We start from the raw sequence: 27,455 nt of genomic DNA, 5'->3' as shown, positions 1-27,455 counted from the left end.
GTGTAATTTACCATTAACCACTGCACGTCAGACTATTAAGCTTTTTGCAACTGAAACAATAAATTAAATGAATAATAAAACAGGTGTAAGGATAACCAGCTGTTCACAGTGATTAATAATTACCACTGAAGGAAATGAAACTTTATGACACTTGTCTGTGCGAGCAAATAAGGCTGCGTGAAATCCCCCTCGCAAATTGCAGCCAATGAAATCCGTGCTTACATTGACAGCCGAGGTGCATGCTGGTCGTCGCAGTTCGTTCGTCGCCTTGCAGCGCTGTGCTCGCTGCTGTGGAGGACTACAGAGCTCCGGGTCCTGGACAGAGGCGGCTTGCGTTGACAGCGGTTGATACTGAGCGAAAGACGGCGGCACAAATATCGTCCGTCTGGGCTTTATTGGGGGATAAGCGTTTCCAAAAAGTTGACATCTGTAAATATGCAGGCCGAATCGGGAATAGTTCCCGACTTCGAGGTCGGAGAGGAGTTTCAAGAGGAACCTAAAACGTATTACGAATTGAAGAGTCAACCCTTGAAAAACAGGTCAGTTCTTCAGCTGCGGACAGTTATTTCCCACGCCGGAGCGGCTTTGGTGTTTTAAGTGATAATTAGGCTGCAGACTTTTCAGAGTTCTTTGTCCAGGGTCCGTGCATGTATGAGGCTTTCTCCACTGATGTTATCAGAGCTGGTCCCGGCTCTGGGCTCTGGGCTCTGGACCCGGGATTCAACTCATTCCTTGTGGTTATCCTGCTGGCATGAAGTTATGCAACACTTGGGTGTTGTCTTGTCAACATCAACTTCAAATATTAGCTTGTAGAGGAGCAGACCGGTCACGTTGGTGAGATGCTGCGGAGCCTCACTTGAGTGGGTTGGAGTTTATGGATTATCCTGAAAATGTATCTATGAATGTGTCTGCGAGGCATAAGGTGCATGGAAAAATGCAATCTGCAGGATAACATTAACTTGTTTAATTAGGCGAATATTGAGTTAGTGTTTTAGTTAAGTGAGTTATGGTCGAATATCCTAAAGCCTATTACAAAAATCCATCTACAGTGTATGCATTTGTAGTGGAGCTCATCTCAAAAAGGTTTACAGCTGGTTAGAGCTCTAGTAGTGTAAACAGACCAAATCTGCTTTTTAATCAAGTGTCGTCCTTTACTTCAAGTGTTGGCAAATTAATTCTGCATCTGATCTCTGGAGATATTTTCTTACAATACAAACCTTGTTCAGAGAATAAATGCTGCAAACATTACTAGTTCCCTTGGTGTCTCAGGACACGGACACAAACACTGACTTGTCAGACAGCTATTTTCAGCGTTTGTTGAGGCCTCTACTAACAACCAGCGTTGAGCTGAGTCAGGTCTATATGGTCTGATTTGACCTTTCACCCTTTTCCTGGAAGCCCTGCACAGTGAGTGTGCTGTCTGCTGCATCCGTTTGATGTGATGTGCAGATGACATTAGTGCAGTCAAATTACTAATAATCTGTCCTGGGATTTTAGGAATGGATTGAAGGAACAGTTTGGCATTTTGGGAAATGCGCTTATTCTTGCAGAGAGTTAAATAAGAAGTTTGATACCACTCTCATGTCTGTATGTTGAATATGAAGCTGGAGCCAGGAGGCAATTAGCTTAGCTTAGCATAAAGACTAAAAATGGGGGGAAACTGCTAGCCTGGTATCAAAATTGCCTTCCAGCACCTCATAGTGATGACCATTAAAACCACCACTTCATTTTTTACACTTCAGTTTTTGTACAAATTAAACAAAGTTTAAGGTGTTAACTATAGAGCATCAGAGGTGACATACCTTTGGACAGAGCCAGGCTAGCTGTGTCCCCCCATCTCCAGCATTTATGCTAAGCTAAGCTAACCAGCTGCAGCTTCATATTAAATGGACAGATGTGAGTGGTATCAATCTTCTCGTCTAACAAAAATGTCAAACTTCTTCCTTCAAGGAAAAGATAACTAATCCGGTGCTCTTCTTAGTCGCTGAGACCCGTAACATCAGCAGTTAATGGATGCCTTTTACAAAATGCGTGCCAAATAATGATAAGTACCAGAATATTTTGAGTTAGTGACTAATTTAGTTATGACAAAGAAACATGACCCCCTGTTTTGGGAGATTTTAAGACATTATGCAACGCTTTTCAGCTGTGATCAGACTGGGAAGTTGTGAAACTCAACACTTTGCCTCTGTGATTCTGACGACGGTGATGACGATGCCATCTATTAACATAACGGTGTCTGTATTTTGTGTTTTTGCGTCTCTGTTATGTTGTTCAGCGGTAGTAATACATGGCTTCATTGTCAGGTCGAGACATACAGAGGACAGTACACCACTGTGTTCAGACAGAGCTCTTATTGCAGACGTTTGGTCGACTCCGGCTTTATTTTTTTCCCCCTCTGGACATTTTGTTGTTGAATGGAAGTTTATATCTTATTTTTCCAGATTTCAGCAAGAACACCAGTTCAGGGAGAGAGAGAAAAAATAAGTTGTCATCTTGCACAGTCCTAACCTTTAACCCAGTTCTGCATTTTAAACTAATTTCGTCATTAGTGAAATGTCATTATACTGCTGCACATTCAAGGGGCTGAATCGAGCTGAGTTGTTGCTGGCAGAGCAGCACTGCCAGCCAGTTTCAGTAAAAACAAAGTATCGCTGATTATTTCATTTCATGCCATTTCCATTGGAATATGTGAAGTCTTCTGAACAGTTGTTTTGATTGAACGAATCCCACTTCCTCTTCCCATCACATGAGGATGATTCGACATAATAATAGTCACAATGCCTTTGTTGGTTTGAGACATTGTTGCACAAAACGGGTATAATTAGTTTGATCGATTCTTGTGGTGTGCGGTGTCTTGTCACGTCCCCCCCCCCCGCTGTTTTTAAATTTAAAATATGAAGTGTGACAAAATGTAATTTTTACCTTTCAATAATATGTTTTGCTGTCTCTTTAATACTTTGACAGTGACTGCTGCAGGCGAAGTGCCAGACGTTTTGTGCCCAACATAGACGTGAGGCAGATGGTGAAAATAGTCTATGCAGTGTAAATAAGATATGTAAATTTAGCACTGGATGTGTTATATCTGAAACTGAGAGTTGGGGGATCATTACTTGCAGGCTCACTTGGCACGCAGAGTCCAATTGAGGCTGAAAGACTTAGTTATGCTTTCCAATGCTAAAGGTAAATTGTGGCAGAAGTTTGATATTTTACAAAATTTTTGTAAAAAAAGAGTTTTTGCATCAAAAAGAGACTCTTTACTTTACTTGTATTTCTACAGTAACCTTTTAAAAATGTCAACCAAGCCAAACCTTTGAAGTGTAATAACGTTTAATGCCGAGCTTTGCCTAAAATATATTCAGTTTGAAAAGACAAACAGGACCGATACTTTCAATACTAGACAGGCTGCTATAGATGCAACTCGGTCAGTATTTACAGAGTATTGAGTTTAAATACTCAGTCATATTTCAGTTTGGCTCGCATGGTACAAGACTCATCATTTGTAAAAAAAAAAAAAAAAAAAAAAAAAAAGAGAGAGAGATATATTGAAAAATGGCAGATTGGCTATAAACTTGTGAAATTGGCAATAGAAAATAATTACAGTTAAATCTGCCAGTGACAGAAAGCTGAGTCAGGTTGAGGGTTGTGAAGGATTGGTTCTGGGAACAGCCCGGTCCTGTGAGGAATCCCGTAAAGAGATGCCTGAGGGGGAAGCGTAGGAAAGAGTTTAACGACACAGACAGGTGCTGTGGCTGCAGGAATGACTTGTTCTGCATGCCATGATCGCTTTGCTGCGTCTTAACCTCTCCTGTGACTTTTTGAAGCACATGTGTAGATTTCTACTTTATAAAATCTTTAAAAACCTTTTTTTTTTTTTAATTAATAGATTTATTAGAGATAATGTGATATTTGTCAGCCTCTGTTGGTGACCAGTAGGGACTGCAACAACACTGAAAACATCACTTCCTAGGTCACATCCTGCCTGATGCTACATACTGCATTGCTGTAGCTAACTATCGTTCTCAATTCATCTATTGGAATTGGTCCATGGAGTGGCAGAAAATAGTGAGATACTGTATGCAGAGCAAAATATAGCAGAGCCCAATGTGATGTCAACATATTGCTTGTTTTGACTAACCAGAACCCAGTTATGTCAATGAAGATAAGCAGCAAATCCTCACATTAGTTGACGAATTGTTTCAGCTCTAAAATGTCGATATGATTATACGAGTACATTGACCGTTGCTTTCTGAGTGAAAAGAGAGCTTGTAGCTCTGCATGTCCTCCACTGTCAGCTTCTCCCTTCAAAATAAAATGCAGTTCTGTTCTGATTCTTGCATTTCAAGGGAGAGTGGACATTAAAAAAGAATCAAACTCACCGGACGTAGAACTGGGAATAAGTAGTCCGGCCTGGAGTTGGTCTCCAGTCCTCTGCTCGATTGTTTTTCGTCATCACATCTCGCAGGATTCCTTTTTTCTTCACATGGATGAAGAACCATCATAACAATGAGAGCTGAATTACATTATCCATCTCTTTTGTAGGCAGCCAGGATCTCACACAACTCCTCTGTCTATACCTCCAACAGCATTCCTCCTCCTACCCATGCCAAACAATTCTCCTTTGTAATGCAGGCCACGCCCACTTACACCTGTGATCCGGGAGCAGCAGACCACCTGACCAGTGTTAGCTACAGGAAACTTTACAAGTAAAAGCATGAGTAACGAGAATAGAGGACCCCAGAGGTTCAACCTTCAAAAGGCTTTTAGTATTAAACCATCTGATTTATAAACTCTTTAAAACCATTTCAGATGTACTTTGGTCATATTTGCAAAAGGGCAAGAAATATCACGCTCAGTTACATACCTTTCTTTATTCATGGTTATTGTGCGTGAAATATTAGGGCTGAGTCATGTCGAGATATGAATGGTTTCCTTTATAAAGTGAGAATGTGTTGGTTGTCACATTCAAAGGCAAATCAGCCTTAAGAGATGCTTGAAAAAGCGGCTTTGTTTTGTTAGTAGAACATCCTTGTTTACATGAACCTGAACACCTCACAGGCTCACTCAGTCTGCCGTAGGAAACCGTACGAAACCCTCCGCCCGTCTGTCCTTGGATGCTCTGTTTTCTTTTTGTTGAAGCACAGAGGGAGGAGAGAGGAGCAGGAGCTAGCGAAGGTCATCCTGCTGAAGAGGGAATTATGAAGGACACTTAACGAAATTACAAAAATAAGACCCGGCAAGTTCAAGCTATCCCAGCCAGTTCTGGCTTCCTGGATTGAACCCAATTATCTTTTTGGATGCTTTAACAGTGAACCCTGTTTTGTCTTCGTCTTGCTGAAGCTATGAATCTCTCTAGCGGCGCTGTTTCAGCAAGGCAATAGGGGAATACAATATTTTGAATATGTACCTATTATATGTTATTTTAAAATGTTCCTAAAGTCCAAGATTTCCTCTAATGTCCTGTTTGTCCAGACAGTAGATAAGAAGTGGACACATAGTCACTGTGACACATTGGTTAGTGGACGCCGTTTTGAAGCATCGAGATTGGCCTTTTGGCATTTAGGACTTGCAACTATAGCGATTGAGACCTCATGTTCACAATGTTTACTGAGTATGTTTACTTATACTTAAATCAAGTGAGAAGTATATAATTTGTCGACAACTGCGTTGCTTTTGTGATGTTGGCTGTTTTTTCCAAACATAAATAACTATGCAAAAATACTGAGCCTGTACCCAAAAGAAGTTTACTCAGTTACACTATTTACCCTGTTGTAGTTGTCTGTACAGTTGTTTTCTCCTCTCTGCCTCTCGCTCTCTCACCTCCCACTGGTTGCAAAGCCTACATAATTGATGGCCTTACCACTTTCATACTCATGCTTCCCATTATCATAGATTTGCCTGCTTGTAACTATCTCCTGGGGGGGGTTGATGCCAGCTGCAGCACGCTGGGGTGTTGTGATCAGCAGGGGAGTGCGAGCGGATCAACGTACTGTCGTAGTAGGGTCAGAATCACTGCGCTGTGTTCCAGCTGAGAGGTTGTGTTCTCGGCTTGTTCTGCTCCGTGAACGAGGCACCTGCAGTCTGGTAGAGAGACACAAAAGGGGACGGGATCATCACAAGCAACTTTTTTGCAGGATGGTATTTTTGCAGTGGTTTTTGTTTTGGCTACAGTCCAACAAGTCATTTTGTATTTCCACTTTCCCCCCCCCCCCCCCCAATACACAATTACAGAATTATATGTCAGAGTGCAGTTAGCTATAAAGAGCAGTCCCTGGTGGGAGAATGATTACGGACTTAAATTATGTTTTATGTCTGGATTTCAGTGGTTGTTTCTTTTATTAATTGGGTTATGATTTCTGAGATATAGAAATGTAATTTGAAGATATTTGAATCAATAACGGTGTGCACACCGGGTTTTCAAGTTGTTTTTATACTGTTATATTTATACTTTGTTTGATATTATCAGTATTATGCTGAAAGTATCCATGTGTGCTTGTTTATAGTCAGTGTGCTACTTAACACTCAAATCCTGCACATTTGAGATGCTGGAACCAGCAAATATTTGGATTTTTAGCTTTAAAAAATTACTAAGCAGCACATTGATTATCAAAGTAGTTGCTGATTCATTTTCTGTCGGTTTTCTGATTGATGGACTAATTGTTGCAGCTCTAATGGACACTATATATATATATATATATCACACTTCGCTGAAAAGTCCATCCGCAGTGATTGGAGACTGGAGGCTTCAATTTTCCACATCACAATTGTGTTCTTACTCCCAATACTTCAAATACTGCAGCTTGGTCAGTACTCCTCGGCGCCTGACACTGATGTACGAAGACACAGTTTAGCGCTTGTGCGACTAACTCCAATGTAAAAAACAGGACGCTGTTCGTGTCCCGTGCGTAACCAAAAGTTAATGTTAATATTTTGTTATTCAGTCGTTAGTCACGTGACTCGATAGTTAGTGAAATTAACGTCAACCACCCTCTTTTCCTGAACCAAACTAAGTGATTTTGATGCCCTAAACCTAACGTCTTCTTTTTTTTTTTGAAGACACTATGCATGTAACAAGCGTATACGTGATGTTAGTGGGGTACGTAAAGCGTCCAAGATGCGGCATACTGGACCATGATTGGCTAACAAACTATTTGAGATCACACCAATCACACTTTGAGGCAAGCAAAGAGAAACCTTCCCCCCTCCAGCAGATAACTGTAGAAATGGCCTTCTGGCATCAAACTCTGCACAAACGTCATTCTGCACAGTGAAGCTCAAGCGTCCAAGAAATCAAATTCAAAAAACAATGGTATTATCTGAGAAATGCATTGTGACAAAAACGAAAACAGCACTGTCTTAAGCTCACGAAACATTGACAGGTTGGAGACACATGCAGTGACTAAAAGCTGCAGCTGCAGGCCGTTCCGCTGAACAGTGACGACACATGTCTCCAAGCGAAACAGTGTCCGTGTGGTTTAAAAGCAGCCTGTTGATGGGCAGTGTGCTACCAGTGGGCGCTCGCCCTCTCCCCTGCTCTGCTGTAGCCCTGGACGGGGCTGGTCCTCTACCGGGGACTCTGTGTGGCGATTGGAGATTCCAGGCCGGGCCCCCGAGCCTCCCCCCTCTGACACACTTTCCGCGCTGCACCACCGGCATGACTTTCATTTCTCTCCAAGGGCGGGTGGTGCACCTTCAGGAAAAACCAAACAAATATGGAGGCTGTAGGAGTGCAAGTGTACAGACCCTGCTCATTTGACTGTTTGTGAGTATGGCGCCTCAGCATGCTGGCATGATTTTAAGGCATGATTTTGGAGTGTATTGGTGTGTGTACATCGCCATATGTACACATGAAGGACAGTGTGTGCACAGAACAAAACATGTTCCTATTTAGTTGTTTTTCAAACAAGCATAGACTTGAATGCAGTTGGTTATTGATTTTTAACTAAGAAGTAAGCAATTTGAAATTTTTTGTGTCACTTTGACGAATAACACTCACCTTTCTAAATAGATAATCGCGAAGAGAGTTTGAAGATGTTTGTTTGTAACAGTAAAATAATTGAGTTCTAATGGAGTGCCATTCGTTTTAAGATAAGGTTGTTGTTATACCATTATTGTCCATTAGGCAGAGCTATTAGCTCCAGCACTATAAGTAATACCAGCAGTAGTATCTGTTCTGCACATTACTTTCCTTTTAACAGCTCAGTGCTTTGACTCTGATCAGGCTTCTGTTGCTGCACTGAACATTTCTCTCTCTGGTCTTCTACTATCTCTCACTTCATTGCTGTCCACCAATATAAATCATCAGAGACTCAGCTCTGACTATTTGACTAATGATGGAGTATGATGGAGTAGCGTAGTGAGCAGAATCAGAGGAATCATGAGCTGGGTGGGTGGGGCTCTTCAGCACTGTACAACCATTGTGTTTTTTTTTGTTTTTTTTGTCTTTGAGATACACACAAACATGAGAGGAGGTGTGCACACACACACACACACACACACGAGGGAAAAGGTTAAAAAGGACAAAAGAGCTTTTATGTGTTTCAGTGGTCTGTTTGGCTAAGAGCCACCAACCAGTTGACAGGAAGAAACAGAGAGGGGTGGGGGGCTTTGCTTTGTAGAGAGGCTTCTGGTCACGCACACAAACACACACAAGTCAATCTGATAATCAGGAATGTATAATAGAGAATCATGAAGTGCTACAACTCTCTGTCCATCTCTACTCTCAACCATTTTAATCTATTTGGAAACATTTTGGAATTAACTTCCTGTAATCATTCAAGTGTAAACTCTTCTTATTTTGAAATTATGTCAAGAACAGCCTGACCAATCCGGCGACATGGAGCATTTTATTGGCTGATATATGCTCATCACAGATATATTGATATTGATTATATGTTGGCTGATAACAACAAGAATGAAGAAAGAAGGTTAATTTAGAAACAGAGTCGTCGGTACATATTTTGTCCACCAGAGAGCACCGACAAGTTTATATTATAACTATATAAATGTGTCCCTCAGCATTGAGCTCAAAACTCAGCTCTGCCTCACAGACCTGCTAGCATTACTTGACATACATTAAGTCTGACTTCTAAAGCCTCACAACACAGTATTGTTTTCCCATTACAATTTCCACTTAATTTAATATAATTATTTAAATGTTTTTCTAAAGTCAAGGTGAAGGTAAATGTGTATAAAATAATGTACAGGACAAGGTGCCGCTAATAAAGATGCTCTCCTGGGTTTGTACTTAATTTAAACATGTTGTATAAACATGTGTTAAATACACAGTAAATGTATATTTAAACTAAAGCAGTTCAATCTGAATGTCAGAGACATCGGGGTCCATAGGGTGAAAGACAAACGGGTGTGTTTCTGTGGTTTCCTCTCTTGTGCATGGAAGCACTGCAACACCTTCAAAAGCTGTTTTTTCGCTCTGATTGCCTGCGAGGGTGTGAAGTTTTAATCAGAAGACTCATTGCCAAAACTAATAACACTGAAACGGTAAGACTGAGGGGCATGGGAGGTGTGTAAACATTGCATTGTTTGCTAACTTGTTCTTTTTCACTACTTTTGTTGGTGAAACCAAAGTCGGATGTAAAACTAGGTACCACAAAACTGTACTTTTTAACAAGTAATTAAAGATCATAAAGCTGCTCAGCATCTATTTAAATATATGTATGGTAATGCAATCTGTATTTTCACATTTCTGATTTTTAAAGACATTCACTTCAGTTTATTCTAGCTGGAAATGAAACTAGTGTCTTAAAATTCAAGCACACAAACAAAAAAAAAAATCAAAGGATTTAGAAATGGGTAAAAAAAAAAACGTTTTTCACATGAGATCCAGTGACTTTTGTTTGAAACGTCAAAGGATTAAAGTAAATGCAATCACCCGCAGTCACACAGACAAAGGAATTATGCACGAAGTACAAAGTAACAAACTGCTGCAGAGCTTTCAGAGACCAAACTACAGTCTTTGTTCTGCTGCAATTCATTGGATCTACTTATAATCACTGTATCTGCATCAGCATTGTCTTCAGAAATGAATGAGACAGTTCTGGGCATAATCTTATGTGACTGTGGAAAATGTGTTTTTTTACGTTTTACCGTAGACCATACAGTGTTTCTGCTCTTGTGCAGGGTTCAGTGGGTGTGGTATCAGACAATGAGATTATATGCAGTACTGGGGAGAGAATTATGGTATGTTGAGGGCTCAACACCCACTGAAAACGCTGTAGACCGAAGCAGTGTTTGACTCCACTGGCTAATTAGTGCGATTACTGCACAGCTGGATTGGCCAGACGTTTTGCTGCGTTTGGTCAAAAGGATCACTCACTCGATGAAGGTTTCATCCAGACAACTTCTGCTTCAGCAGAGTCTCTCTATTTTAGGACTGCCGGCTGTGTCTGGGGAGCAGCCGTCTAAATTTAAGAGAGTGGGAAAACTGAAGCAACCCTTTTCATGAAAACTGTTCCTCTTTTCTGCTGTGTTTAATTCTGTTAGTGTAAAAAACCTTTGCGAGCGCAGCTGGAAGCTCGATGCTCTCCAAAACCATCAGAATCAGATCGTTCAGCTGTTTGAAGTTGTATTGATGCTCTGACCCTGAAGTGGTTTCATTTGGAGTATTTATTTCCTCTATAAGATTAAACAATTGCAGAAAAACAGAGGCCGTACTCATTAAGCGTCCCACTACAAAGAGTTGCTCCTATGTGGTGAAATTCCAAGAAAATTCTTGGAACTATGACCTTCTCTAAGAATTGCAACAGTGTTTGCTGGTTAATACATTTAGACACAGAAACAGTATTTCCCCGTTAATACTAAACAGATTAAGCACCAAAATGACCAGCGCGGTAGATATACATAAGCAAATAAATGTAACAACCATCAGCATGTGCATATAGGCTTCTGCACAAGTAGGGCTGTGTTTTCAAACATTTTGTAAGTTACTTTTGAAGTATAGGCCTATGGCTTACAACTTATTTATCAGTCAAAAGATAGTAAAAAAAATATAAATCACAATTTCCTAGAGCCCAATGCTACGTCTTCATATTGCTTGTTTTCTACGTCCAACAGTCCAAAACCCCAAAACATCTTTCATTTACAATTATATAGCTGACAAAGAAAAGCTACGCAAATCCTCACATTTAAGAAGATAAAAAAGTGACAAACAATTCACAGATGATCTAAATAATTTTCTTTTAGAACCAATGAATCGACTAATTGTTGCAGCTCTACAGTTTAGATTTCCTTTTCATCTCTGCCCCTTCAGTCATCTGCATATTAACCTTTTATTCCATCTGCTTTCCCTTCATCTTCTTCTACCTTTCTGATCTTTCTCCTCTCTCGTCTCTTTTGCTTGACCTCTCCTTCCCCGTCTGACCTCTCTCTGCCCTCTCTCTGTTATCACTCCGTCTTCTCGCCTCTCTTCGCCCCGATCCCCTTCCCCCCGGCTTTCCCTCGCCATCTTCACATCTCTCGCCGTCTCTGCTCATTTATCTGTCATCTTTCTTTCTCCCCTCTGCAGCGGCCCGTCGGACCAGCACGGCTCCTCCAAGCCCCCGCTGAGCTCCTCGGCCATGACATCGCGCATCCTGTTGCGGCAGCAGCTGATGCGGGAGCAGCTTCAGGAGCAGGAGCGCCGGGAGCACCAGAGACAACGAGCTTCCCAGTACCCACAAACCACGGCGGGCCAGACCCCTGCCATCAATGTCAGTGTCCCGCCTGCATCCCAGGTGCCAATGGAGGTGCTCAAGGTAAACAACCGTGGTTGTAGTTTGTGATTGTAGAAGAAGAAGAGGATATATGGCAGCATGTATAATGAGGCTGTCAACATTTTTACAGTATATGTATAAAGTTTCCACCCCTGGAATTAGAAGATGCATGTGTCATGGTTGCAGTCTGAATGGTCCAGGCAGCGCTGTATTTATAGATTGTATTGGCTCGTGTGTGTGTGTGTGTGTGTGTGTGTGGACAGTCAGGCAATCGTGGTTTTACTATGACTGTGTAAAAAAAAAAAAAAAAACAGAGGAGTGAGTGAAGTGTGTTAAAATGCGTATATGGGGATTATCTTTCCTGAGAGAATTCCTCTTTAATGCATGCTGTGCTTCCAGCCATTCGGATTTAGCCATCTTTAATCCTATTTGCTCAGCTAGATTCACATCTTTTCATAGCTTTGATTCCCTGGCAGTCCGAGGGACAGGAGACTGTTAAGATTTTCTGTACGAGTGGAGACCGTTTTGTTTGAGGGATCATTTTAACAAGGCAGTTTGGTAAGTTTGTGTTTTCAGAGTTAGCCTTTTATTTTGAAATATCAATAGAAATGTGTTTTGCTGTGTTGTGTGGCGGTGAATATTTCAGTGTTATTTCTATTTTTTGGTCACATCTATTCTTTTTTGCTTAATTAGGTGATTAGAGGTTTAAAAAACGTGGTATGCGATTGTGATTTTGAAAGATTTTCAGGATTTTTTTTTTGTTTTTCTTTGGTGTTCCTACAAAGCGTTTCGCGAGTCCCTTCATTTGTTTCATTCGTTTGTACTCTTTTGGAGTTCTTTGTTTTTACATCATTGCGAAGTTGAAATGTTTGTGGAGCTTGTCATGAGGACACACACATACCTGCGTACTCCTGTGTCTACGTATCAACCTTTCCATGTGTTTTAGGTTTTCTACTTCTCTGAGAGACACAAATTAAGCTTTGGGTTTTGTCCTCAATTTCCATGTGTTTTTGTCACTACGTTGATCTTTGAAAGGCTGTGCAGTCACGGCTGCAAGTCTTTCATTTTAAAAGAACATGCGACACTTTAAGGAATCTTTGAACAAATATATAATTGTGTTTGTGCATTTAAATTTCCAAGAGGATGATATCTACAGACTTAAAATCAGAAGTGGTGGTTTAGAACCCTGAATGGGGGGAAAAGGAGCTTTGATTAAAGGTTAGCTGAAAGTTTTAATTACATAACGTCACATTAGCTGTAGTAGAAAGTAGAGATATACTGGGGGCTATTGAGTAATCTCTGTTGATCTAAATCCATCCACAACACAATCAGAGATTTCATGGTTACTTGCTCAGCCACACTTTCATCACCCTGGATGTGTGTGGCATGGGCCAGCAGCCACTGACAAATACAGTATATCCATTGAAAACAAGCAGCATAAACATTACTTACTCCCCATAATCTGCAGCTCTTTGAGAGGTTTAGGGCACCCCCCCCCCACCCCGAACCCTCGCCCTGTGTACAATACATCAAGTTAGAGTAATTTCTCCACTTTGGCGAGAGCTTACAGACATTCTTCATTGACTGAAGTCCTCAAATGAAAAGAACCGTTCCAGCTTGGCGCTGTTGAGCGGGGTTAACCTACTCACCTGTCTGTGGGTAGATTAGCAGAGTCCACAAAAAGCTCAGGGGTACCAGGCAGAGCTGCTGGACCTCAAAAAGTGCAAACATTAAGCTCAGATGAGTTTATCTAAAGACCGATTGGACCCTTAATTAACCAAGTGACCTCTGACCTTCTGGGGAATAAGTAAGGGATCAGTTTAGGGATCAAGACAAAGGCGAGCACAGCCTTACCACACACCGAACGCTAATTCAGTGAAGAATGCTCGTAATTAGCCCCCACTGCCTTCATTCCATTAAGAGGGAAAAATGACTGCTTTGAAATGTTTGTAGGATAACTTCCTAAAAGGGTTAAAAAATGATTTCTCTTTCAAAGGATTTATTGTGCCACGAAGAGAACAAAGTACTGTTCAACCCTGTACAAAATGTACGTTTCTTTTGGATTACTCAAGTGGTGCAGCTCGTGACTATCAGATAGTATACAAAGATGCTGCACAGTTATCTCATTTCGGTGGATTTTTTGAGTTAACGCGTCAGGACGTTCGGTAAAAATGCACACTTTGTAATCTTTAATCTAAAAGAATGACGCTGTACCTTTTATCGGGTAAAAAACAATAATTTGAGTGTGTATTGTGCAGTGTAATTATGACATTAAACATGCAGTATAACCTTACGTGCATTGCTGTCTATGTTTGCCAATATTGCCTAATATGTGAAATGAGTCACAGTAATTCATTGTTAGCTTTCCAATTATTACAGCTGTGTATTATGAGCGTATAAAACAGCAAACCACACAGTAAAGACCGACTTTTTAGCTTTTATGTTCATTTTAACACAACAATTATCATTTAATGACACCGGGTTTGTGTTCCACTGGTAATTTGCCACATTGCTGCAGAATAGCACGAGAGTACATGATAGGCGGAAAAGACCACAGGTCGCTCTGATGTAGCCCGCTCACATTAGCATCACAGTTGTCGTCTGCAAGTTCCACAGTGCCCGTTAGCAGCTTAACTGTGAGACAAAGTGGCCTATTCTTCTAGGCTGCATAGCACATGGGGGCATTCTTGTTAATGTATCCTGGTAGGACCATCATGGAATGCCCAAAGCATGCAAGTAAAAAAAAAAAAAAAGAAAAAAAGAAATACAAATCAGTGTTTGTCAGCTTGTCAGCGTCCTCTCTCAGTACAGCAGGCGGCTTTGTGCGTGTTTCTGCAGAGTGTTTTGGACGGTTTGAGGGGTTATGTTGCCCAGGGCTAACAACAAGCGGATAAACAACAAGCTGTCTTGGTTACTGTGGTTGCACATACTGTGAGTTGGCCCTTGATGTCACATTTCCAAACTGTGTATTTTGGAAAGAGTATATTAAGTGAAGCTGGGCGAATTAAAGTTAAAGTCCCACTGGCTAAGATCTCTCTATAATCCATTGTTCTGCTCATTGGCTCTTAACCAAGCTGACAAACTGAAGGATCAGTATTAGAGATGTATCACTGAAACCAAAGCTTATATGCACATCCTTATTTATAGCTAGGTACAGTGACAAAGAGTGTATAGATGTTATAGACTTTCTGAACACGCTACAAGAAGGATCCTTTTTTCCTCTCCAGGGTCTCTAAAAACATACTTTTTCACCCTCAGACCAGTTCGCCCTAACAAAAGCTATTATATGTAGCCTATTGACGTTCCACCCTGAGGTCTGTGGCGCCCAGGGGGCTCAAGGGAACTCAGAGCAGTTCGATCATCTAATTATGTGTGATCATGTTGGAAATCCCTCAGGATCCCTCTGGTTAAGTAAATGTAGGAGGTCTGCTAATTACTGCAACAATGAGCTAAATAAACGACTAACGGTTTATTTACATATTTCATCATTGATTGATCTGCTCATTATTTTCTCAACTAATTGATTAATCGTTTGGTCCATATAGAGAGAATGCAATGTGGAAGAACCCAAGGAGCCTTACAATTTTGACGGCTTGTTTTGTTCGACCAACAGTCGATATTCAGATATTCAGTCAAATGAATCAAAGAAAAGCAGCAAATCCTCACATCTGAGAAGCGGTAACGATCAAAGCAAAAATACTTACTCAGTGAATCACGTTAGAGCTGTAACCCATCATTTTCATTATCGATGAATCTGCCGATTCCTTCGCTCATTCTATAAAATGTTGATTGTGATAAATTCCCCTTCATGATTTTCCTGAAGCCTAGACTTAAATGCTTTATTGATTTTTGAATAGAATAAAGTTGGAGATACATTTCTCAGTAGACCAATCCTTCTAAGCAAACATAACGTCTGCAGTGAGGAAATCATAAAGAGAAGAAAGCCAGCTGTTGCATTTACTGAAACACTATTTTTATACAGAGAGAACGACATGTTTTATGGGGCTCTTCCAGTATTCCTTTGTATATTGTGGTATTTTTAGACAGTAGCAGCTATCAGTTGTGTGCATGTGAGCATTTCTTCTATAAGTTAACATGAACAGACAGACAGAGAGTCAGTGGGTCTTTGTAAAAATAAAGAGCTTGTCGTACTAGCAGTGGTTTCCAACCAGGTGGTCTGCGATCCCCAAGGTGTCATAAAATACATTTGAGGGCTTGTGAGATGATTACCAGACTGTCCTTAATCATTGCAATTTTTGTTGAATAAAAAGATTCATATAATTCTGTGGTTGCATCATGGTAATATATGCAACCTGTGATAAGTCCGAAAAAATAGACATGAAATAACCCAAAATCTTGGGAACTATTATATATTTGAGCAGCTCTTATCATGCCATGAAAAGTTAAGAACTTTCCTAAGTAAAATAGACTATTTAACCTCAGGACCAGGTCATCCTCCTATACCTGAAGGTATAGCTTATATTTTTAGAGCCTGGATGCTGGCTGAATGGAATTACCACTGGCATCCACAGAAAAAAGGACTATTTGACGAAAATGACCTCACCAGGTTATCATGGGCTGAGCCTCTAAGTAACAGCCAGGAAACGACAGAAAAGCTGACACCAAATCATACTTTGATATTTCTGCGTACGAGACAATACTGCTACTTGTACTTTTCTGCATGTTTTAAGACTCAATAACAAAAGTTGTTGCTAAAGCAGCTCTGGAAAAATTGTTTTTCTCAAAAGCAGCTGCTGTGAAATAAAGATTGCACCCACACTGAGAGGGGCAGCACAGTCAGGAAATGCCTCAAGTGTTGGAATGATGGCGAGAACCAACCGATGAGATGAAAAGGATTAACTAGTTTCCTATGTCGGTTTTCCCACAAACTAAACTTTGATTTTCAATATTGTGACAGCAGCTGACTGACCGCAAATTAAGAGATGCCACTCTGACTGAAGCGGGAAAAACGTAGCACTGTGTGTTTATGGCTGTGCTCTTGTTGGAATAAAGAGATGAAATAACATTCAAAACAGGTTAAGTAAAACACAATTCAATATCAATCCTTTCAAATCCCTCATTCAATCTATTGAGGTTGGACTTTCAATTGACATTTAGAAAAATATTGAAATTATTTAATATTCAATAACTAATTTACATTCAAATAACTGATTTTCCAGTTATATGTCTGTCTTGTTATTTATCTGAATGACTACCTGAATGTTTTCTGCATTGCTTTCTGCTGATAAGTAAATTAAAGGTGCTAAATTACACATTCAGAGCATTTATATAGCAGCAGAATTGTTCATTTTGAAGATTTATTTGGTGTATGGAATTGAAATTCCAGTGCATAATGTCTATAGTATAGAAATATAGATTAGAATAGATTGGCCCCCTTGTCACTGATACCTGATCCAGCTATTTGAGTCAGTATAGGCCCGATATTAGTATCGGTATTGGTGCTTCCCTACTTGCTCTCCGTCTGTGTGGGTTTGTTACTGAGCTTCTCCTTGCTTTGTTCACATACCCAGGCCGGCATCAGCTGCTTTTTGGTGCATGTTTGTGCACGTGAGTGTGCCCCATCGGCTAGCTCACGGCCGCTGCTCTGTACTGCTCTGATAAGGCGGCTACAGCTGTCCCGACCGATAGAAGCGTAACTCCCAGCCTCTGGCTCCCCCTCAGGTGAACACTTTCGCACTGTTAGTGCTGTTAGCACCGTTAGCTACAAGCTGCCGTCTGTCACCATGTTCAGAGCTGTTTTGTGTATATATATCACCTTCAAGAGCTGAAACGACTACTAGACTGAGAGACAATTGATAAAGCATCTATTTTAATTATCAGTTAATCGTTAAAGCAATGTAATTAATCAAAATGCTAATGAGAACAAATGAGAGAAATGCTAAACATCCCTGCGTCCAGCTTCTCTAACATGAATATTTGCTGCTTTTCCTTAACTTCTTTGATATTAATCGCAATATCTACGGGGTTTGGACTGTCGGTCGGACAAAAAACAAGAAATTTGAATATGTCAACTTTTACTATTTACTGACATTTTATGGATTAAACAAATAATCAGGTAATTGAAAAGAGAATTGACGGATTAATCGAAAACATCAACAGACCTAAAACACATAAGAGAGAGAAATTAAAATCGTTAAAAAAAAAAAAGTGATAACAAAATAGTCAGATTCAACCCAACCTGTATTCAGTCACCTTATAGTATATAGTACATTAGTCATTGTTTGTTTAGCTGGATTGCTCATTTACGACTTAAGTATAATCCATCTGGATTAGGTTTCTAAATACTCATTACATGTAGTGTGCAGACTACAGGTTTTTTTTTTTTTACAGAAGCAGTGGAAACACCAGCTTTGAGTTTGTCTGCAGCCTGTGACCTCTTCCGCTTTGTTAAAAGCCATACACTCTGATCTTTAAAAACACGATACACACTTGTATAAAATGAAGTAACGAAGGCTGTTTTTCGTTAGTTTTTAGACGCAGTATGCATGTTGTTGCTGATTTTACAACGAGATGAGAGGCAAACCGTGGATATATAGGGATGGAGACTGTATTCTTTGGGCCGTTTTGAGCTGGGGACTCACGCCATGCATCCACAGGGTTAAAAAAAAAAAAGTGGATGCGGCAAAGCAACAGCCCGAGGCAAGTTTCAGTAAAAGAGGTGGCCTTGCAAAACAAAGATACTGACTGTTAGCAGCACATCCTGATATCAAGTGATAAATTCAGATTTTACATAAAACAACACAAATTTGAAGAAGCTCATTGTACTTCCCTGATGTGCATAACTAATTACTTTTCTTGCCTTTTAAAAGATGAGCTGGATGTGTGTCTGTCCTTAGCAGGCTTAGTCTTCTAGTACAAGCAAGACGCACGCAGCTACAGCACTCCTCAGTTTAGAAGTTCAGCACAGAAGTGTAGGTTTGGTTTTTTAATTGGACCGGTCAGTTTACATTTAGTTTTCATTTACGGTAAATGATGCTTGAGCTGCTTGGATACCAACCGTATGAGGTATGTTTTTTTCGGGCTATTTTTGTTTATCTTAAAGCCATCACAGTTTGTAATAACTAGTACATGTGTCATGTATCTACATTTACTCATGAACTATCTGATGTGTCGTTATGTCATAAACCACAGAATTTGTCAAGAAATGAGATTAAATGTAGACTCTAAATGTGAGCTGGAATGCAGCAGCACTGCTCAATCTAAAATGTGTCACAGCCTGACGAACACTGTCTCTGAGGTTCGTTTATGTGCCTGCTGTAGCTTTTCTGGATCATTAACGCTGCGTGAGGATTAATGAAATCAAATGTGTCCATAACCGGGGGAGTGCAGAGATGTGTGTGCGTGTCATTTTTGTTCCTTAAAAATATGTGGACTATAAACGCAGAAAAGCAGAACGTCGTCGCTGAAGAAAATATGTAGAAATAACTTTTCTACTGAGACTCTTTTAGATAACAACACCTGACAGCGTCTCAAGAGAAACGCATAATTCATCGTCTGTTTTGAACACTGTGCCGAGTTTATTTTTATATTGTAGTCAGTACAGTGCAATACTAGGACAGGCTTTGAGGTATATTTAGTCTCTAGTCTTAATCTGTGTACATTTATCTAAAAAAAATCATCTTTTTAATCTAATAAAAGACCACAAGAATAGTATAGCTGTAGTTTAAAGGAGGATTATATGAAATGAACATTTATGATTTATTTCCCATGTTGCATCTGTAACCATCAACCACCTCCCTACTCTGCTCTCTTGCCCTTTCCCCTTCTCTCCTCCCACCAACAGGTCCAGACCCATCTGGAGAACCCAACCAAGTACCACATCCAGCACTCCCAGCAGCAGCAGGTGAAGCGGTACCTGGGAAAGCTTGGCTCTCAGGTGTTGAGCTTGCCCTGCCACAACCAGTCCTCTGACTACGGGGGCATGCCGCCAGGGCTGGGCAACAGCGCCCCCAACAGCCCTATGGCCTTACTGACCCTGAACTCCAACTGTGAGAAAGAGGTGACCGCTTGTGACTCGTTGTGTTTTTCTCACAATAACACATGGAATTATGTGACTTTCACTCACTTAATCGGCCTTTTCTCTACGCCGTCTTGTTTTAGATGGATGATGTCATTGATGACATCATTAGTCTGGAGTCCAGTTACAGTGATGATATCCTGGGCTTGATGGACCCAGGACTCCAGATGGCTAACACGGTAAGTGGGTGTGCATGCATTTCACTTTTTTAAAGGTTCGCCACATGAGGGCGTCTCATTTGGTGTGGAAAACTAAAGAAAAAACAAATTAGCCTTACATGAGAGTGGTATCGATCTTCTCATCTTACTCTAAGCATTGAATCAAGGCAGCAAATTTCCCAAAATGTAGCAGTATTCCTTCAACAGTGACATCATGATTATTTACATATACCATGTGTGTAAACTTTTGTCACCACCCTACCTATGATGCTCATCTTGTGATGCTGATTAGCATCTATACAGGGGAGGGTGATCTCTGCTTAATGTCTCTGCCGTGTCCCCTCAGATCCCCGTGAATGCTAACCTCATGGACATGTATGGTAATCAAGGTATGTCCCAGCAAGGTCTGCCCATCAGCAACTCCTGCCCTGCCAACCTCAAAAGGGAATACTCTGGTAAGCAATGCGGCAAGAGACGTACAAACGCTTCAACGCCTGGCTTCTGTCATCAAAATATATGAAATGTTTACAGATCTGTGAGCTGTGAAAATAAACACGTAATGTCCATTCAGCTTCTCTATTGCATGGAAACATTATATACGAAGCATAACTCTCCAGGCATAATTTCATAATGAAAACATTATTTATCAGTGTCACAATCCCCGGCCATCATGCACATGCTGGATAAGTCTGGATCCTGCGGCAACTATCAAAGGCCTGAAGGGTTCCCTGTGGGTACGTATGGTTGATTAGCTTCAAGATCATTTTTGAGATTTGCATTTATATTGATGAATCAAAACATTTTTTTCTTTTCCAAAAGCTGAAGTAAGAGCAATGGCAAAGGAAAGGCAGAAGAAAGATAACCATAATTTGAGTGAGTTTTAATTGCATTTTTATTTATCTTAATTGATATATATATATATATATATATATATATATACTCTGTAAATTTGTAAATGTAAATACTTAACCATAATGTCATCTTCTTTGTTACTCTATAAAAATCATTTCAGATGCGGTTTCGTCAACTAATCATGGGTTCTTTTCTGCATTTTCTTCTGTAGTTGAGAGAAGACGACGGTTTAACATCAATGATCGAATCAAGGAACTGGGAACTTTAATTCCCAAATCGAATGACCCGTGAGTTACTTATATTATTCACTTTCTCTTTTTATTTAACATTATTTCTTATTCAAGACAAAGTTAGTCACGCTCCTTGACGACAAGAGGACATTTTTTTACCATGTATTTACCTCCCTGTTAAATCCTCATGATTGATGTGATCCCCATCTCTTACATATTGCATGCGAGTATATTTAATACAAAATCTCAGTTACACACAGATTGCAAATGTCCAAATGTGGGACTAATAAAGGATAATCTTATTTTATTGAGTCATCATGTGATCGGTCAGATTACGGGTATATTCATCTTTTCTTTCTGTATGTATTGACACTTTCGAGGTTAGAAGCACCGCTTCAAGCTCACTCTTCTCTTCCTCTGGCCTTTGACCTCGCCTGTGGCTCTGGGAAGATCCCAGCAGCCCCTTTTGTTATGTCTGTGCACCCATGGTTGTTTTGCTAAACCCCGGCTGAGTGCTCCACCCGCACATAAACCTAGATAGACACAAGCTCAGAGACTGCCTTTTACAAACAGACCTGGCTTAACATAGTTTTTATTGTAGATGACACTTCAGGAATAACAAAACTTACAGTACCTGTGCTTGTTAGCATTAGAAATCTTCAATACTATTATTGATTCATCACTTCAAATTTGAATTCAGCAATACAGTTATAAAACAAAAACATCTATCGGCCCCCAAGGCTTCTGACTAATTCAAGCCTGAAACACCTCTCAGCGTAATCGTTGGATCTATAATGCAGATTTTTCCAGTTATGTTTAGTGAAGATCGATTTCACCCCTGCAAAACTTCCACTGCAACCTTCGATGGTTCAGGGAGCTCGGGGCCATCCTTATGACTGCTTGTGATCGCAGTGACCTCCCCTGTACACATTAACGATGGAGCATTCAGTTCTGCAGAGAACTCAGACTTTCTTTAACTGCCGGTCACCTCTGTGACCTCCGGAGCAGCTCTACTTCCCCTCATTATCCTCGTCTGTCTCTTGTTTTTCCAACTGAACAGAGCTAAATGCAAGCGAGCGGCCTATTATCGTCTGATAAAAGAAAGCTATCATCTGTTTTGTTTTGTGAGTAGAGATGGAGTTTTGCGGATTGTCTGACATCAAATCTATAGGAACAACGAGACTGCACGTAGGATGTACAAATAATAGCTCCTCTGTGATTTTCAGGGACATGCGCTGGAACAAAGGCACAATCCTGAAGGCATCGGTGGACTACATCAGGAAACTACAGCGGGAGCAGCTGAGGGCCAAGGAGCTGGACAGTCGCCAGAAGAAGCTCGAGCATGCCAATCGACATCTGATGTTGAGGATACAGGTAAAGAGCAACTTTCACGACATCTAGTGATTCGAAGGTACATTCACAGAGTTGTTGACTTGCATCATAACCATCCTAGAGTTGCAAAGTTGTTTTATTAGCATCTGATAATGAAATTAAAAGAAACACTACAGCATGTTTCATGTGTACAAAGTGTAAAAGAGACTGGATTGTCGGTATTAGCGATTTCCCTCCGCTATCGTCAGAACAAATCATAACACTTTATAAAAATAGGTCAAGCTTCAGGGAAAACGAGCAGAGCAGCTAATTCACCGAGCACAGGCCACGCACTGAGCAGGGAGGCGGCTGTTTGGATCCACCATGTAACTAATTAGTCACAAGACAAGAGGAGTCAGGATCTGTGTGATTCGGCTCAGCGGACATTGATTGAGTGATCACACTGCATTTGTGTCGCGGTAATTATTTAGAGAAGCGCTATCAGGGGACAAAAGAAAACCTGTGGTTTTTTTTTTCAAGTCGGGGGAAAGTGAACAAGAGTAGAAGTCTGTGATAGATATTATGGCAGGGAGTGAAACTCTTCACTGACAAACCTAAAAGTGTGTCTTTCTCTTTTGCAGGAGTTAGAGATGCAGGCCCGGGCTCACGGTCTGGTCATCACGTCTTCAGCGCTCTGCTCTGCTGACCTTGCGCCCCGGTCCATAAAGCACGAGACCGCTCTGGAGGACTGTCGCCAGGACCTGTACACGCTCCACCCCCATCACCAACACCACCCGGCCTGCACTCCAGAACCGCCCGGCGCCCTGGAGCTCAACGAAGCCCACTCCAACTTCCCAGAGGGTCACTACAGCATTCACGGCAAGCCGGGCTCCAAACTCAACGACATCCTCATGGAAGACACCCTATCCCAAGACAACCTATCCCCGGTGAGAGGGGGGGACCCTTTGCTCTCGTCCCTCTCCCCAGACACCTCAAAGGACAGCAGTCGCAAGAGCAGCGTAAGCATGGATGAGAATGATGAGTGCTGTTAGCAGCCCCTACTGGACGACACCTCGCCTGCATCTCCACCCTGCTGCAAGTGTCCCTGTCAGCAGCTAACACACTCCCAGCTGCTCGAGAGGCTTTCTCCTGTTTGTGTCATTTGTTTTGTTGTGTTTTTTTTCTCCCCCACCCATGTTTACATGTATTGAATCTTTTCCATTCGTATTATTATTTTTTTGTGATATCTTTGCCTTTTCAAGCCTTCAACCTTGATTTCAAGGACTGATTCTAAAGTGTGTTTGCTTTAATCAATACTTTGATGACAATGGGTTGCAAGAAAACGTTTTTATATTTAAAAAAAACATGCAGTCAACTTTGAATAGAGGCTAGATTGTGTTTATTTCTATTGATTCCAAAGAATCTAGGGAAGTTATAAATCACGGTCAGAAAATGTAGATATTTTTTGTTTAGATGAACACTGCTTTTTAAATCTCTAGCAATAATAGGAGAAAGAAAAATCTATTTATTACTATAGTGCTTTACACTCCTTGTGTCTTAGATTGAACTTGAATGTGCCAATGCCTTATTAAGATGTGTATACATCAATGTTGTATTGCTATGCACATTCTTTGGCTGTTAAGTCTTTGTCAGTCTTCCAGTTGAAATGTATTCCTTGATGAATATTAATCATTTGTAGATTTGATCTTATTTATGTATCTGTTATGTACACATTCCCCAAAAATGTATTTATAACAAGGCATTTAAAAGAGCCTCTTTGAAACGACTGAGATAAGAAATCAAAGCACATTAAGAATAGGAAGCTAATAAGTCTCCTTTAGGATAATTAAAACGAACAGAATCAGCCTTGATAATGGCTGATTGTAATCTTTAATTCAGTGTCATAATGAGCAAGAAGCTACACAACAAGTCAAGTTTCAACACACTGATGCATCCTATAGCCATCCAGTGCTGACTGCTCAGTAGCGTGTGCCAGATATTTTATCAATAATCATTCTTCACTGCCAAAACCACATAAATATATACTTTGTTTTTAAAATGCAGTCTCAAAACTAGCAGAATTGTAGTTCAAATCAAAAAGAAAAAGCCTGTTGTGGCCCTGACACCCGCACAATAAGCTGATTCTGCTTGATAGATCCGATTGTTACGTAAAGATGAAGATGAATCAGTTACGTTTTTATTGTATTCTTGTCTGTAGTGATCAGAACTGGTAAATTGCTACTATTTCAGCAGACTCAGACATGTGTGGATGCAAGTGCTGAGTTTTTATATAATTGTCCATTTCCTAAATTATTATTATAATTTTTTTTGTTTTTTTACACCACTGTGGTGACATTTCACAACCAGGATGTTTTTTTTTCCTCCATTATGTGAACATTTATATTTCCAAGGAGTAAAAGGAGACTGCTTTGGGATTTTGTATGACATGCATGACATTGTCAAAACACTGAAATGACCTCTATAATTTGAAACGTGGTTTGTTCACCTTTTTTTTTATCAAAGCATAAACTATTGTATTTGCCTTTTCAAACGCATACAGAATATTGTATGAGATTGTAGATTCTTTATGGCGTGTATGGTTGTTGTATATTTCAGCAGTTTGTTTTCAACAGTTGTAGCACATTGCATCAGTATGCCTTTGTTTATAACTATCTGCCATACATTGAGAGCCCTGTTACAGCACAACCTCCATTTTGTTAAACTATGCAATGGTTGATGTTGTGCCTGCAGAGCGGCATCATGTCTCGACAATGTGATGTCCTTAGGAATTAGCCTAAAACAGTGTCAAAGTAATTCTCTTTTTAATTGATTTAAGTGCCTTACAGTCCTTTCTGTTACCCTGGTGATGTTAGTGGAGTTAAAAGAGTGATGCAAAAATGTTGTTGATGTTTATACTGGTGTTTGGTGCTTCATGTATTAGCTGAAGAGTGCCAAAGTACTTCAGAAAGCAGTAGGAAAGGGCCGTTAATCGGTACAAGATTACACTACCCTCTCGGACTCGAGCCACAAGAAGTGGTTTGTTATGATGAAACCCCAAAGTGTTCAGTACTGAATTAAGGCATTATGAAATAAATTATCATAAGGGTAAATACAGTCAAATTCATAAAGTGAATTCTGAAATAATTGAATATATTATTTCAAACCATAATCAATAATAAATGTTATTTCATTATTATTGTTTTCATATGAAGTGTTTTATTTATTTAAGTCTGTACAGAATTTTTTTATTTTTAAAGTGCCCTTTTTCTTGCGTAATAATGGCATAATCCCCAATGACACTTTTATTTCAAGATTGTCACCACCCCTTCACACTTACAGGCAGTCACTGGATCCTCTCTGTACAGACTGGGCAACAGCCACAAGCTCCTGTTAGCTAGAGCAACCACAATGCTAAAGCTAACACTAGAGGCTGTAGCAACGGACAAAGTAACAAACTGCTGCTTTACTTTAGCACAACATGGCTACCAATGCTACCCAGCTAACTAGCTAGGTCGGCTTGTGACCTTTGATTGTATGGAGCCAGTGTTAACAGTAGCATCTAACTCATTCTTTCAGAGTTACCGTGGCAGTTATTTTTCAGAGAAAGAAACATTATTATGAAGAGCAAAAGCATCAATGTGTGTGTGTGTTTGTGATAAGCAACAGGAGCTACCTAGCCAGCAGGCAGTTGTTCCTGCTGAGAGGGTCATGTGATAACATTTAAAAAAACTAAAAGAAGTGTCATTGGGGAAAGTGCAATGCTATGAAAATAAGAATGATGAAGCAACCTTTTATAGTGAGCTGAGTTTTGATAAGTTGTAAAATGATTTCACTAGCGGAAATATAACAACAGTTAGATGGACTGCCATGACTTTTTGTACAGAAATGCATGGTGCCCAGTGGATGAATCCTAATTATTAGGGTGATCCTCTGACCTTTCATCTAGCACCACCAGCAGGTTGACATTTCTGGCTGTCATTGAAATGTCCTGTGCCTCACAGAGCCGCTAGCATGGCTATAGCCTCCAAATCTTGTATTATTTTACTTGTTTATTCATATGATTATTTAATTCATAATGTCTCTATGTATTTTATGTATTTAATATTGAACACATTGGCGTGGTTGTTCATGTTGTTTTATGTTTATTAAGGTCAAACTCTACACTGAAGGGGATGTTTCCAAAGTTGTGCTGAATATTCAATATCCGTTTGAGACTAGTGTGAATGTAGTTCAATGTGATGACTGCCAAAATGCGTTGCCAAAATTAGATGCATAATACGTTTATTTAAAAGGTATAAACAGCAGTTTTTTTAACAGCTTAGCTGATCCACCTGTTAGTGATGTTTATCTTCCGTAATGACAAGCAATACCTAAAATATGATTTCAATCAGGCCTTTGCAGAAGTTAATTCCCATCTTTGGAAACAGTAGTTTGAAAGAAAGAAAAAACTGAAGATATACTTAATAATTGCTTTTCTGGAGCTTTCAACTGCATCCCACAGTCTTCATCAGCAGATGGAGAAAGCTCAGCTGTCGTCACATGACTGTGAAATAGTGTGAAACTCCTGTCGATGTGTTTGAAAGCCTAGAACAAGCTAGTAAGTGGACCTTGAGTTGATTTTCTTTTGTTTTTGCCATGGGTGAATTACAATAGAGTGGACTGCTGAATGGCCTTCATGGTTACACCAATGCCAGCTACTGAGCCTTAATTAATTGTGCAATAGACACAGGTAACATTGCCCTTTGACTGAACCCAAATAAGCTTTATTTTGTAATGGAACATGAATCATCTGAACCCCTGAAATGTGACAGGTTAGAATGAACCTGATGGTGGTGGCACATCATTTAAAGCCATCACTATGACCGATTCCTCTTAATGGATCTTCCAGCTATTCATTATTATGGCACATTATGGGTAAACCACTAATGAAGAACCATGTTAGCTCAGTTTAGATCTCTTCTGCTTAGTCTCATTCCTGTGGTTTATACAGACAATGTTTTCTGCTGATGTTGCTACTGTTCTTATTGTTACAGCTTATATGAAATGAATGTAGCAATAGTTACTGTACACATTGGTTTCAGAGTTAGTGAACTCAAACTCATTGGTACTCAATGTGGAAACTATCTTGTGAGAAATATTAAAAGTTTTATTTGAA

General features: G+C 40.2%; 1 protein-coding gene across 2 annotated transcripts; it reads left to right on the top strand.

Annotated features, from left to right (window-relative positions):
- Window positions 1–280: 280 nt before the first annotated feature.
- Window positions 281–27,455, top strand: LOC116382132 (microphthalmia-associated transcription factor-like). 2 transcript variants are annotated; one of them, XM_031844895.1, is made up of 10 exons: window positions 281–539; window positions 11,525–11,753; window positions 19,516–19,731; window positions 19,833–19,928; window positions 20,254–20,362; window positions 20,558–20,641; window positions 20,727–20,780; window positions 20,971–21,046; window positions 22,216–22,363; window positions 22,942–27,455. In XM_031844895.1, exons 1-10 carry the CDS (start codon window positions 436–438, stop codon window positions 23,350–23,352), a joined length of 1,527 nt encoding a protein of 508 aa, XP_031700755.1. In that variant the 5' UTR covers window positions 281–435; the 3' UTR covers window positions 23,353–27,455. The 2 variants fall into 2 exon arrangements, with proteins under 2 accessions (XP_031700755.1, XP_031700756.1); XM_031844896.1 differs by lacking the exon at window positions 281–539 and adding an exon at window positions 6,345–7,762.

This window comes from Anarrhichthys ocellatus, unplaced genomic scaffold (assembly GCF_004355925.1).
Source record: "Anarrhichthys ocellatus isolate YVR2014 unplaced genomic scaffold, GSC_Weel_1.0 scaffold5, whole genome shotgun sequence".
Lineage (NCBI taxonomy): Eukaryota > Metazoa > Chordata > Actinopteri > Perciformes > Anarhichadidae > Anarrhichthys > Anarrhichthys ocellatus.
Note: the sequence above shows the minus strand (reverse complement) of the source record. Positions and strands in the feature narration are given on the sequence as shown.

Bases quoted from the DNA above. Each gene is read 5' to 3' on its own strand.
- LOC116382132 (XM_031844895.1), top strand. From the start codon at position 436: ATGCAGGCCGAATCGGGAATAGTTCCCGACTTCGAGGTCGGAGAGGAG. The intron at 20,781-20,970 runs GTGAGTTTTAAT...TTTCTTCTGTAG, and splicing joins GAAAGATAACCATAATTTGA to TTGAGAGAAGACGACGGTTT. The intron at 21,047-22,215 runs GTGAGTTACTTA...TGTGATTTTCAG, and splicing joins ATTCCCAAATCGAATGACCC to GGACATGCGCTGGAACAAAG.